General features: G+C 34.9%; 1 protein-coding gene across 1 annotated transcript in view; it reads left to right on the plus strand.

The window, feature by feature from the left end:
• The first annotated feature begins 5,623 nt into the window (after positions 1–5,623).
• The window catches only part of SLC38A11 (solute carrier family 38 member 11), a 45,220-nt gene continuing 37,291 nt past the window's right edge, over positions 5,624–13,552 (plus strand). The window contains exons 1-2 of the mRNA XM_058301267.2: positions 5,624–5,726; positions 7,569–7,643. Of these exons, the coding sequence (XP_058157250.2) occupies positions 7,583–7,643 (61 nt within the window). The 5' untranslated portion in view covers positions 5,624–5,726; positions 7,569–7,582. The remainder of the gene's footprint in view (positions 5,727–7,568; positions 7,644–13,552) is intronic.

A 13,552-nucleotide genomic window follows, 5' to 3' on the forward strand; every position in this document is an offset into this window, starting at 1 on the left:
CATATTTGACAAAAGAACATTCCCAATGTTGTAGTTTCAACCACGTACCTGCAAATCCCCAGAATTCACCTGCTGCCTCCCTCAACCCTCCCCCCAGTTCCATGGACAGCCCAACCAACCCTTCCCACCCTGTCCTCCTCATAGACCAGCACTGCTCAGTTCAATAGCATCACTTTATCACTGGTGCCTTTAGCATGATCTTATAATATATCATCCATACTGGACACTGGGAAACAAAAAAGATACTAATTACTCTAGGACAACAAGCATAAACCAGGCCTGTCTCAGGTAAACCAAGGCTTACAGTCACACTGATTTGAGCTCATTGCTCAATCCCAAACCAGAAATGTCACTATAGGGACCCTAGAGAATTCTAGTAATTACTATTAAAACACATAACAAGACTTCAACTCTTCAATAATAATAACATGGTACCACGATGTGTTTGATACTGTGCAACATTACAAGAATGATTTTGTAAGATGATTAATCCATAAAAAGGTTAAATTTTTATTATTTAGCTAAAAGTATCTGAGCAGTCCTTCCAGACCTTCCAAAGTCTGAGGTCCCCTATGTCTAGAAAGTTAAAAAAGAGAAAAAGAAAGATCTATCTTGTTTGAGACTCTGTGTATTAGTGCTCTATTTGTTACAGCAATTAAGCTAAAACTCTAATACTGAGAAGAACATCAAGCATCCGTTTTTACCAAAACCAAAAGCATACCTCTTCCAGACTCCTTTCCAAGGTTGATGAAAAACAAACTTCCTAGGGCTGTACATTGAAAGTTATTATCTCTAGTCTCATCCAAATTTGACCTTAATAACGTCAGAAAAGAGTCAGGTGACTCATCAAGAAAAGCTGTTTAAGTTCAGATTTCTGCCGAGATAGAGCATTCTTTGGTTATTTCCAAGAAAGCCATAGGTGCTCTTAGAGGTCACTTAAATTGGATTGAAGCCAAAATATGAGGAAACTAATCCTCCATCAACATGGTATATTAGCTATATATATATTATATATATATTATATATAATGCATAATCCAATAATATATAATCCAATTATATAATATATGTATTATATATAATTATATATTGTATATATTATTATGTAATCCAATTAAAATATCACACTAAGGTTCTCAACACTTTTGAAGGTTTGGCTACCTTGGCTCTGTTAGGGGCTAGGACAGACTCAGTTAAGCTGTTTGCATACATATGAATATGCATTTATCCTCTAAACCAAACACTGTATAATCTTACCAAACTGTAGGGTTCTTAAATATAAACTGTGTTTACCTCTGTGTAGAAAGATCACCAATAACTCTGTGTGTCTTTTTTTCTGCTTCAAGTTTTTTCATTGAGAATAGAGTACTTCTGAAATTATATTGAATAAATAGTACTTTTGAAATTAGGGAAAAAAAGACAAGAAAGATCATTAAAAGATGTACAGAATGATCCTGTATTAGTTATCTATTGCTAACTAATAACCAACCCCGAAACTTAGTGGTCTAAGACAATAATAAATGTTTATTATTTTGAAGTTTCTGTGAGTCAGGTATTTGGAAGCAGCTTGGCTGAGTGACTCTGATTCAGGGTCTTTCATGAGATTGTTGGCAGGAGTGGCAGTCACCTGAAGGTTTGACTGCAGCTGGAGGATCCACTTCTAACATTTCATTCACATGGCATTTACTAGCAGGAGGCCTTGTAGGCCTCTCCGTAGGCACCTTGAATGTCCTCAGATTTGGCAGCTGCCTTCCCCTAGAACCTGTGATCTGGGAGAGAGCAAGGCAAAAGCCACAATGACTTTTATGACCTAGTGCTAGAAGGTATACACTGTAATTTCAACCACATGTTATTGATTAGAAACAAGTTATTAAGTCCAGCCCACATTCTAGGAAAGATTAATTAAGCGCCACTTCTCAAAGGGAAGGATATTAGGGAATATGTGGACTTATTTTTAAACTACAATTGAGCCAATGCCCACAAAAAGGGGGAAAAAGTAAAGTATATGTACACAGATACATACAATGTATTAAAAAATCCTAAAGATAAGTCAGTCTCAAAAACAGTTATATATGAAAGTGAAAATATAATAATTTACACAGCTTTCTTCTTTTACTTTATTTTCTATTTTTTCTGAACAAAAATATTTTTCTTTTACAGTAAAAAAGGCAAATTTTATAAATTTGCACTCCTGGATATGTGTGGTCAATATGGTGAAACGAATTGTGTTTAACCAATAGATGAACTTGACAAAATTGGTATTCTTAGAATTTTTATTCGTATCCATGAATATGGTTTATCTCTCCATTTATTCAGGCCTTTTTTAATGTCTCTTAATCATTATCATTTTCTCTGAAGGGATTGTGCATATCTTTGGTGGGATTTATTCCTAAGTATTTAATATTCTCCAACAGCTAATTATCTTCTTTTAAATTATATCTAGGTTTTAGTTGCTGCTGTAGAGAAATTAATATATTTTCATATTAATCTTACAACTAGACAGCTCTCTAAACTCTCTTATTATTTCTAATATTTTGTCTTAGATTTTGAATTTTCTACATAAGTAATCATATCATCCTGAAAATGACAGTTTTATTTCCTCCTTTCTGATACTTTTACCTCCAATTTCTTTTTCTTTATTATTTCTGTAGGATAGGAATTCCAACACCATGTTAAGCATAAGTAACAATTATGGCATCTTTTGTTTTCTTCTGGATTAAATAAGAATGCTTCCAATGTTTCTCCATTAAGAGTATATTTGCAGTAAGTATTTTATAGGAAGTTTTTAAGGGAAGTGGTCTTATATTTATAATTTACAAAGTTATTTTTAACAAGAATTCAACATTATCAAAAGCTTTTTCTGAATCTAGTGAAATAATTACATAGTTTTCTTTTATAACCTGTTAATGTAGGAAATTACACTTGTAGATTTTTTTTTAAACCATGCTATCCTTTCATATGTGGAGCATACTCAATGTGGTCATGATATTGTTAACATTTTATACACCACTGGATTCAATTTGCTAAAATTATTTGTGATTTTTACATTAATATTTACAAGTGAAATAAGGCTGTAAATTTTTTTTCTCCTAATGTACTTTCATGAGAATTATGATTATTCATTTTGAGTATATCAAAATTGTAAACCTTACATTATAAAAAAATTCTGTAAGCAATTTTAAAAGAGAAAAGTTGGGGAAGAGATGCAAAATATATAACTGTAAAAATATTGGCACTCCAAATATATAGATAACTCTTACAAATCGATAATAAAGACTAACAATCAAAATCAAATAGGCAAAGTATAAGAAATGCAATTCACAAAGAGGGCAACCCACATGTTTAGTTGCTATGTAAAAGATTGTCAGTCTCACTACTGATAAGGATAATACAAATTTATATATTGTTATACCATTCTAAAACAACAAAATCTTCAAAGATGAAATCAAATCTTAGTGTCGTTGACAATGTGGAAAAATAGGAGTTGTCCTTCTCAGGTGGTGGAAGGGTAAATTGATAGAACATTTTGTAGAGCAATTTATAAATCTTTAATGAGTATGTCCTAACACCCAACAATTCTACTTCTAGAGACACTTACATGATTCAGAAACTACTTTAATGTCTTTCAATATGGGGATAGAAAACTGAATTATGAGGCAGATAAAATAAACTGAATCTGCATATCTATACAAGCATACATCTTGAAAGCATTATGTTAAGCAAACAAAAATAACAGCAGAAAATAGCATGTATAATATGGGAGCATCTCTGCAATCTCGAAAACATACAAGTCAGTGTTATATTTGTTTACAGCTACAAATGCATGAGTCAATGGAAAAGAAACACACCACCTTCCTGAGAGTGGGTGATTCCAGGAATGAAGGGAGAGGAAAAGGAATGGGGAAAGGCAAGGGGGTTTCAATTGTGACAGTAAATGTTTGCTTATTTTTACAGATTTGAAGAAAATACAACAAAATATTAACATTTGTTAATTTGATAATGAAGAGTATATGATGTTTAACTTCTATCTCTAATTTTCCATGTTTTTTGTAATATTCCATCGTGTCTATATAAAACAACTTCTTTAATCAAGTATTTGATCAGTACTGATATCACTTTACCATCGTTTTGCCCCTAACATCTTCTCTATGTAATTCTTTATGTTTGTCACTGGATATTCCCTAGACTTCAATTTAATCATCTGTAATATTAGAGTGTTGAATAGATGGTCATTTAAGAGTCTTCCTAGGTCCATTGTGCTTGGTGCCTTTCCTTTCCCATCCCCTTACACATTTTAAGGTATATTACCTGAATGTATTATCAAACCATCTTACTTTCCACTCTTTAAATCTCATTTTGTGAAAGCTTATATTCCTGGCATATGGACAAAGTATGCTCTGTAAATAAGTTTGTTGATACTCTAGACAAGTTATATTTTTCTCTTTGTTTTCTTCTGAGTCCTCCAAATTCCATTTGATAGTCCTAAATTTTCACCTGTCATCTCTGACATAGAAGAGATGCAGGAAGAAGGTCAGAATGGCGCTCCATGGGGACAGGGCTGCTGCTGCCTTCTTGCCTAGATACTAGGCTCCAGCAAAATAGCATCTAATTTAGAAATTGACTGAAATGAGGCCATCGTACTCTTAGTAAAATCTGGGTAGGGCAGCTTGTGTGGAACATGTTGTACTTTCCCGCTTCCAGCAAGAGTAATTCTTCGTGTTCCCTCGGGGAGGGGTAAAGGGGAGGGTGGTACCGGCAGGGGGTTGCCCCAGGTCAAAAACTTCCTGCAGTGTCTCTGCATCTCCGCCATCAGAAGGAAGGTGCTTCGGGCTGGGCATCCTCCGATCGGAGACCGCCCTGGACAGCGGCAGCCTAGAGGGCTCCTGGCTGCAGTCAGCGCTGCCCGCGGAGCTGGGGCCCCCGTGAGTCGCGGAACCGGTTTCTTCCAGCTCCACCGCTGAGCGCCAAGCCCGGTGACCGAGGTCGCCGAGGTCGCCGAGGTCCCCGAGGAGGCTGGCCGGGCAGGAGGCGGCTACCCAAGCCCGCGAACCTTCCCAAGCTCAGCAAGACCGCGCAGCCATGGGCTACCAGGGGCAGCTGCCCAGCATCCCGCTGCAGGTAAAACTGGCAACTGGGGCTTGTCTGAAGCGAATTCTGTAAAAGTTGCAACCTGCAATCGAAGTCAGTTCCTGCCTTAGCTCTGAGGTCTTGATTTAGCACTGTGACAAGTTCTCCGAGAGAAAGTTTTGCCTTAATCTGACTTTTTCTGGCAGACACTTTTTAATAACACTTTTAAATTCGCAAATTCACAAATTCACAAATTCACAAATTCGTTAACGTTTCATATCCTCTGGATTTTATGCAGCGGTCCCTGATCCAGGGGTAGCTGTACAGTATTTGCGACTTTTTAGAATGGAATTTGCTTACAAAGCACTGTATGCAAGCTATTATTATCATTATTATTATTTTCCTCATACTTATCCTTGTTAATATTATTATACTATATTGTGTTAGAATCCTGCATTTCATTTGTCTGGCACTTTTTCTAATTTTTTTTCTAATTGAGCTAGTAAATATTTGTTTAATAGCCATTTTATCTATTGAAATAGAGAGCTCTAGATGACGAAGAAACTCTCGTTTCTGAACGTAAACATAAAGAGAAAACTTGTCGTCAGTCCGCTGCTGCTTTTAATGTTGTCAACTCGATCATAGGATCCGGTATAATAGGTAAGTGCTTTTTTAAAAATTTCAGGTGAAAAGGCCAGATTTAACACTCTTACTGTGCTGCTGGTATTCAGTGATTGGCATTAAAGGAAGACTCTTAAATGATAACATTGGTAATTTTCTTCCATAAAAATCCACTGCAGTTAACATGTACCAGTCTTTTAGGCTGAAAATGGGATTGTGATTCAGATTCTTTCCATGGTTGAGACCAGTTCTCTATATGTAGTAATACTAAGTTGGAGTTCACAATATGAGAGATGCTGTATTTTTTTTTCCATAGGCTCCATGGTCAACTGATAGTGGCACGTAATTTATTATACTTTTTCCTCTTCCTGAAGTGTTCCCCATTACCTGAATTGCCTTTCTATGACCTTCTAGAAGTGTGAAACGCCAGAAATTTTGAAATATTGAAGAAACAAAAGATTAATATAAAAACATTTTGCAAAAAATAAATTCCAAACATTATTTCCTTACCTATCTGTAAAATGTCCAATTTTAAAGAACAAAATTAATATGATATATTAATTTTAAATCATTTAGTAAATAAATACAAATTTGTTCATTGAAAAATGCATTTAAATTTTTAACAAAGGAGCCAAACAATCAGAATTAAATTAACAGCTCTTTTACTTTCCCAATATTTTAGAAGCAAAGGAAAAATTCTGAAAAATTTTTTTAAAGTGCATTGCATTATAGTAACAGACATTTAATTGTTCAATGAGTAATATTCTTTCCATTATTTAAAAACGTTCATTTGAGAAAAGCCAGACAAAACAAAGTACTGCAAACAGCAATATTTGTTGAAAATGTAACTTTTTACTATAAAGGTTTAACATTTTAGTCAATCAGCATCCCCTGAAAATTGAACATTTATCTGGATTAAGTTACTTTACTTACCTTTTACAAGTTATGTTTCTTGGCTTTATACATTTTCATACATAGACAATTATTTTTTCCAAATAGTATGAAAGGTGGAATTACCTGAGGCAAAGTAGAAGCAGGTAGGGGCAAAGAGTGGTTTGAAAGTCTGCTTCCATGAATCAGGGAGGTAAGGGGCAGCTCTCCTTGGTAGAATTTCAGAACTAATTCCTGATGTGAACACCTTAAACTAATTCATATCAACAACTTTAAAAGTTACCTTATAATTGTGTAATACAGAGTTATTGTGATTTGTGTGGGTTTTTTGGGGGGTGGAGGGTTGTAGGTTTCTTTAAGGAAGCCCTTTTCAGTTTGCATGTACTATTTAAATATGTTTTATTGTAAATATTTTATTGTCCATAACCTAAAATTGCCCATGCCTCCTTAAAAATTCTAAGAAATAATTTTATATTCCCCACTTCTAGTTTTTTAAAAAATACTTTTGCCTTCTTATTTTTCTCTATTTTTTTCTACATGCCCCCCATTTGCACTCCAGAGTCAGTCTTGTTAATATCCCATTACCTTTCTGTGTTCCTTATTATCCTCTGTGCTTTCCTGGTGAGCACATGGGAAGGGTTTGGGGTCATCGTTCTCCACATATTCTGGGGAATATCTCACCCTTACCTTGAAATGAACATTATTTGTGTGAACTAGCATCTATTCTCATTTGCTGCCTACTGATTCATTTTTTTTCCATCACTTCATAAACTTGCCTTCTTGATATGTCTCTAAATTAATTGATAACATTTTATTCTGAAATAAGGGTTAATATGCTCAGTAATATTAGATTTTAGTACCACGCTTTTCCAACTATGCCATATATGTATATAAATTTACTTAACCTATTATACACAGGACTTGGGGGAAAGCTTCTGTATTTCTATATGTCTTATTAATGTAAGGTATGGGGCATTTTATGTATTTCAGGATTGCCTTATTCAATGAAGCAAGCTGGCTTTCCACTGGGAATATTGCTTTTATTCTGGGTTTCATATGTTACAGGTAAAATACCATATAATTGCATGTTCCTGCAACTGAAATTTTCTATGACTTTTTACATGCATGTGTGCATACTCACACATACACACATACAAGCCCTTAAATTGAATTTCTTGGTTAATTAAAAATTACATCATAGTATCCGAAGAACCTTTAGACATTTACGTCTGAGAAGATTTACTTTTCTTCCTAATCCTTTGAAGAGATTAGAAAAAGCAAAAGAGCATTATATATTACCAAGCTTAAATCCTTTTCATGTGCTTTTTTTTTCACTTTTTTTAGAAAATGGTAGATGGCGGAGTCATTTCAAAGGTTAAAGTAAGGTTAAGAGAGAACTGTACTCTGAAAGTATAGATAACAGGGTTTCCTTTCCACAAGAGCCAAACAAAAAACTTCTTTCTGCTACATTTGTGCAGGTGGAACTGAAATCCCAGGGGCTCAACCTGCAGGGTTTACCCCCTTCCCCACCTCACCCACTGCCTGCCTACACTCACTGTCTGCCCCTATCTTTAGATGCAGTAATTAGATGAATTCTTCTCTTCTGTTTCCACCTCTTCATGTAGCCTGTTCATTCACACCCACGTTTTTCTACTCCCCTGTCTAAATGCAAGCTTCACTAATCATAATCATCTCTTCTTCCCATTGTCCTCATCCTTGCCCTATCATTCCTCCATCTCACCTCATGACAAACATGGAACTTTTCCTCTCCATTAGTATCGTCGTAAAAGAACCAGCAATCATAAGCAGACACCACTTGCTGTGGTTGCTGCTGTGGTGAATGCCCTCTTACCAGCTAGTAGAAACGCCTCAGCTGCCCCCTGCTCCGGAGCATTGGCCTGGTCCTCAAGGGAGCCACCCCCTGGGGAGGTCATGACCTCCATCCTCCCTTTCCCTATGGCCTTTAGCCAATGCCTGACTGACAGAGACCTAGAGGCCAGCCTCTGTGCCTCACGGAGGGTCCAATGAGTGGCAGAGTCTGAGCACCACCACAGGACCAGCCTGCAGCTGATCGCCACCTCAGACTGCATCCTCCCTTGCTGAGCTGTTTGCCCTGCCCTATATTTCATTCTTCTCCCTTGAGATCACACCATCCTTGGCCAAGAACCTCTGTCAAAACTCTGCTTCTGGGGACTCTCACCTAAGACCTCAGGCTTTGAAGACCAGCATTTAAGTCTATTTTTAACTTAGGCTGCATAGGAGACATTAAAGCTTGTAGCAGCTACCAAATCCATAGTTGTAGTCAGTGAATTTCCTTCTTCCCTACTCAGTCCCCACACCACCACCTGCACCCCCAAGACCAAAGCATTCTTATAGCTTCTACAACTTAATATGTGAGACTCATGACTTTGTGCTTATTGACTTGCTTGTGTTTAAAAACTGTGTTTTATTTCTCAGAGCATTTACACACTAAAAAAGTCCTACTCAAGGGTTTCCTCTTGTCCTTTTTTAATTTCCTGTTTCTCAGTCAATCAGCATTGACAAACAGTTAATTTCCTGCCAGGTATAATAACTATGGCTTTAGTGCACTGTAAACATTTAAGCATATTTTAAACCAATGGATAAAAAAACATATGTCACCTATGAATTCAGCCCTTGAGTTTAATAAAGCCAAAGTATATTATAGATAATTTTAAAAGTTAATAATTTTCTCAACTGTTGATATATGAACCTACAGCAATGGCTGTGAACAGTCCTTTGCAAAATCATATATATACAGTAAATAAAGAATTACCAGAAAAAAGCAAAAATGACTGTAGAAAATAGCTCAGTTTGTTTTGCAATTTGTCTTTTAAAAGAAAAATATACAAGTAGAGTATAAATTTGATTTTTTAATCAACACTATAAAACAGTAGTTTGTCTCTAGAGTTGTTCTTTTAGCTTTTTAAAATCTCTAATGAGATATGTTCACTTTAACAGGCAGTTTTTCTAAGTTCTGTTTTTATATTTGTGAAATGTTGGGAAAATGAAGTAATCATAAATATTTACAACAAATAATTATATTTTAATTTGCTTTAAGATTTTCCTATTTTTTATTAGAGTACAATGATTTGTGTTATCCAAGCATATGTGACTCATTCATGGATTATTTACAATTTTGCATTCAAGTACATGTAAAGTGGATCACAATGTTATTGTGATTATATTTAAGATTCTTAAAACTTTTCAGAAAATATATTTATAGTCTGTAGTTTTTAAAAACTTTTTTTTTTTTTAAGGAGGTACTGGGTATTGAACCCGGGACCTCATACATGTGAAGCAGAAACTCAAACACCGAATTATACCTGCTTCAGCTAAAAACTTTTTATTTTTAGAGAAGTTGTAGGTTTCCAGAAAAATCATGCAGAAAATTCAGAGTTCCCATATAACTGCTCATCCCAACTATTATTAACACCTAGTATTAGTGTGGTACATTTGTCATAACTGAAGAGAAATAGTATTATAATTATACTATTAACCATTGTCGGTTGTTAGGGTTTACTGTTTGTGTTGGACAGTCCTATGAGTTTTTAAAATTTTTATTCTAGTAGCATATATACAACTTAAAATTTTCCCTTTTTAACCACTTTCAAATATATAATGTTCACAATGTTATGCTATCATCACCATCATTCATTACCTAAACTTTTCCATCTCACCAAACAGAGAGTCTATACAATTCAAACATTAATTACCCTGCCCTCCAAGACCCTGGTACCTATAGTCTAGATTCTGACTCTGTGAATATGCTTATTCTAATAATTTCCTAACAATAATATCATACAATATTTGTCCTTTTGTATCTGGCTTAACATAATGTCTTCAAGAGTCATCCATGTTGTCACATATGTCAGAACCTCATTTTGTTTTATGACTTAGTAATATTCCATTGCATGTATACTACATTTTTTAAAATCCATTCTTTGGCTAGTGGGCACTTTGATTGTTTTCACCTTTTGACAATAGTGAGTTGAACTTCTGATTGGTATGCAAATGGATGTTCTGCTTTCATTTCTTTTGGGTCCATACTTAGAAGTTGGATTCCCAGGTCATATGATAATTTTACACTTAACTTTCTGAGGAACTGCTGAACTGTCTTCCACAGTGACTACACCATTTTACATTCCTACCAACACTGATTCCTATTTCTACACATCCTCTCAAAACTTGTTATTTTCCTTTAAAAAAAAAAATAGTAGCCATTATAGTGGGTGTGAAATGTTATCTCACGGTGGTTTTGACTTGGATTTCCTAATAGCTAATGATGTTGAACATCTTTTCATGTGCGTTTTTGGCCAAGTGTATATCTTCTCTGGAGGAATATAAGTCAAGTTTTTTGCCCATTTTTTTGTGGGTTGTTTACTTTTTGTTGTTGAGTTGAAGGATTTTTTTATAGATTCTGGATATTAAACACTTATTGGATACGTTTTCAAATATTTTCTATTCTGTAGGTGGTCTTTTACTTTTTTGATACAGTCTTTTGATGCACAGAAGTTTTTAATTTTGATGAGTCCCCAGTTATCTATTTTTTTCTTTTGTTGCTTGTGCTTTGGGGGTAAATCCTAAGAAACTATTGCCTAACCAGAGGTTCTGAAATGCTATGTTTCCTTCTAGGAGTTTTATAGTTCTGGTTCTTATATTTAAGATTTTGATCCATTTTTAATTGAGTTTACATACGGTGTGATAGAAGATCCACCTTCATTCTTTTGCCTATGAATATCCAATTTTGCTGGCACCATTTTCTTTCCCAGTTGAATGGACTTGGAACCATTTTCAAAATTCAGTTGACTATAGATGTGAGGGTTTATTGCTAAATGCTCAGTTTGATTCCGTTTTTCTATATGTCTGTCCTTGTGTCAATATCATGCTCTTTTTTTTTTAATTACCAGGGATTGAACCCAGGACCTTGTACATGGGAAGCAGGCCCTCAACCATTGAGCTTTATCTTTTTCTCTGTGAGAGTTGGTCTTTTGTTTGTTTGTTTGCTTGCTTTTTTTTTTAGGAGGTACCTACATCGGCTCCCCAGTATCATACTTTTTTGATTACTGTGGCTTTGCAATATGATTTAAAATTGCAAGGTATAAGTCTTCTACCTTCATCCTTCTTTAGGAAGATGGCTGTAGCTATTCAGGGTCCCTTACCCTTCCATGTAAATTTGCTGTTTGGCTTTTCAATTTCTACAAAAAAGGATGTAGGAATTTTGATTGGGAGTGCATCAAATCTGCAAATCACTTTGGGTAAAATTGACATTGTGGTGATTTGAAACTACATGTAACCCATTAAAACATGATCTTAAATTTAATCCATTTCTGTGGTAAGCAGTACTTTTTAATGAGGCTACTTCAGTTAACGTGTGACCCACCTCATTCATGATGGGTTTTAATCCTGTTTTTGAAGTCCTTTATAAGAGAATGAAATTCAGACAAAGAAAAAGTCAGGGAAGCAAGAGGCTGAAATCAACAAAATCAAGTAGAAAAAGGAAAGATCAGGGGCTGCTGCTATGTCCCTTGCTGTGTGGCAAAGGAGCCAAGGATTGCTGCCAGCCAGTCTTCAGGAAGGAAGCCTTGCCTTGATCGTGCCTTGACTTAGACATTTTCCTAGCCTTAAAATTGGAAGCTAATAAATTCCCATTGTTTAAGCCAACCCATTTCATCATATTTGCTGCAGTAGCCTAGGAAACTAAAACAGAGACATCTTAACAGTAGTCTTCAAACCCATTAAAATAGAACATCAATTATTTACTTAGGTCTCCTTTCATTACTTTTAGTAATGTTTTGTAATCTTCTGTGTACAAGTCCTTTCTATTCTTGGTTAAATTTTATTCCTAGTTATTCCTTCAAATGCTATTGTAAATGGAATTTTTTCTTGATTTCCTCTTCAGATTGTTCATTGCTACTCTGTATAACACTGCTGATTTTTGTATGTTGATATTGTACCCCATGACTTTGCTGAATTCCTTCATTAGTTCTTGTAGCTTTATTGTGTATTTTTTGGGATTTTCTGTATATACAATCATGTCATCTGCAAGTAGGGAACATTTTATTTCTTCCTTTCCAATTTGGATGCCTTTTATTTCTTTTTTCTTGCCTAATTTTGCTGGCTGGAATTTCTACTATAATATTAAATAACAGTCATGACAGTGAGCATCCTTCTCTTTTTCCTGATCTCTGAGGGAAATATTTCAGTTTTCACTTTAGAGTTTGATGTTAGCAGTGGGTTTATCATATAGGCCCTTTGTCAAGTTGAGAACATTTCCTTCTATCTCTAGTTCTCTAAGTATTTTTTATTCAGAAGGGTTTTTTTCTTCTGGATTTTGTCAAATACCTTTTCTGTGACAATTGAGAAGATCATGTATTTTTCCCCATCATTTGGATAATAGTGTATTAAAATTAATTCATTTTCTTATATTGTACCACTTTGCAAACCTGGGGTAAATCCCACTTGATAACAGTGTATAATTCTTTTAATGTTCTGTTGTATTTCGTTTGCTAGTATTTTGTTGAGTTATGCTATTTCATCCATTCTACCAGTCTCTGCCTTTTGACTAGGGTGTTTAATCCATTTACATTTAAGTAAATACTGATAATGTTGACCTTCTTATGCCATTTTGCTACTTTGTCTTTGTTAGTCTTATACCTTTTTTGACCTAAAATTCTTCCATTAATGCCTACTTTTGTATGTATTTTATTTTTTTTGTATTGTGTTACTTTGAGTCCTTTCTCAATGCTTTCTGAATATATTTTTTATTATTTTCTTTATGGTTGTTGGAGTTAAAATTTAACATCCTAAATTTATATCAATTGTATTTGATTCGATTCCAACCTAACTCCTCTATCATAGATATATACCGTTATTTTTTTTTTTAAGATACATTTTTTATTTATTTCTCTCCCTTCCTCTTGCCCCCCCCCCAATTGTCTGCTCTCTGTGTCCAT

Source organism: Dasypus novemcinctus, chromosome 7, assembly GCF_030445035.2.
Source record: "Dasypus novemcinctus isolate mDasNov1 chromosome 7, mDasNov1.1.hap2, whole genome shotgun sequence".
In the NCBI taxonomy this organism is placed as follows: domain Eukaryota; kingdom Metazoa; phylum Chordata; class Mammalia; order Cingulata; family Dasypodidae; genus Dasypus; species Dasypus novemcinctus.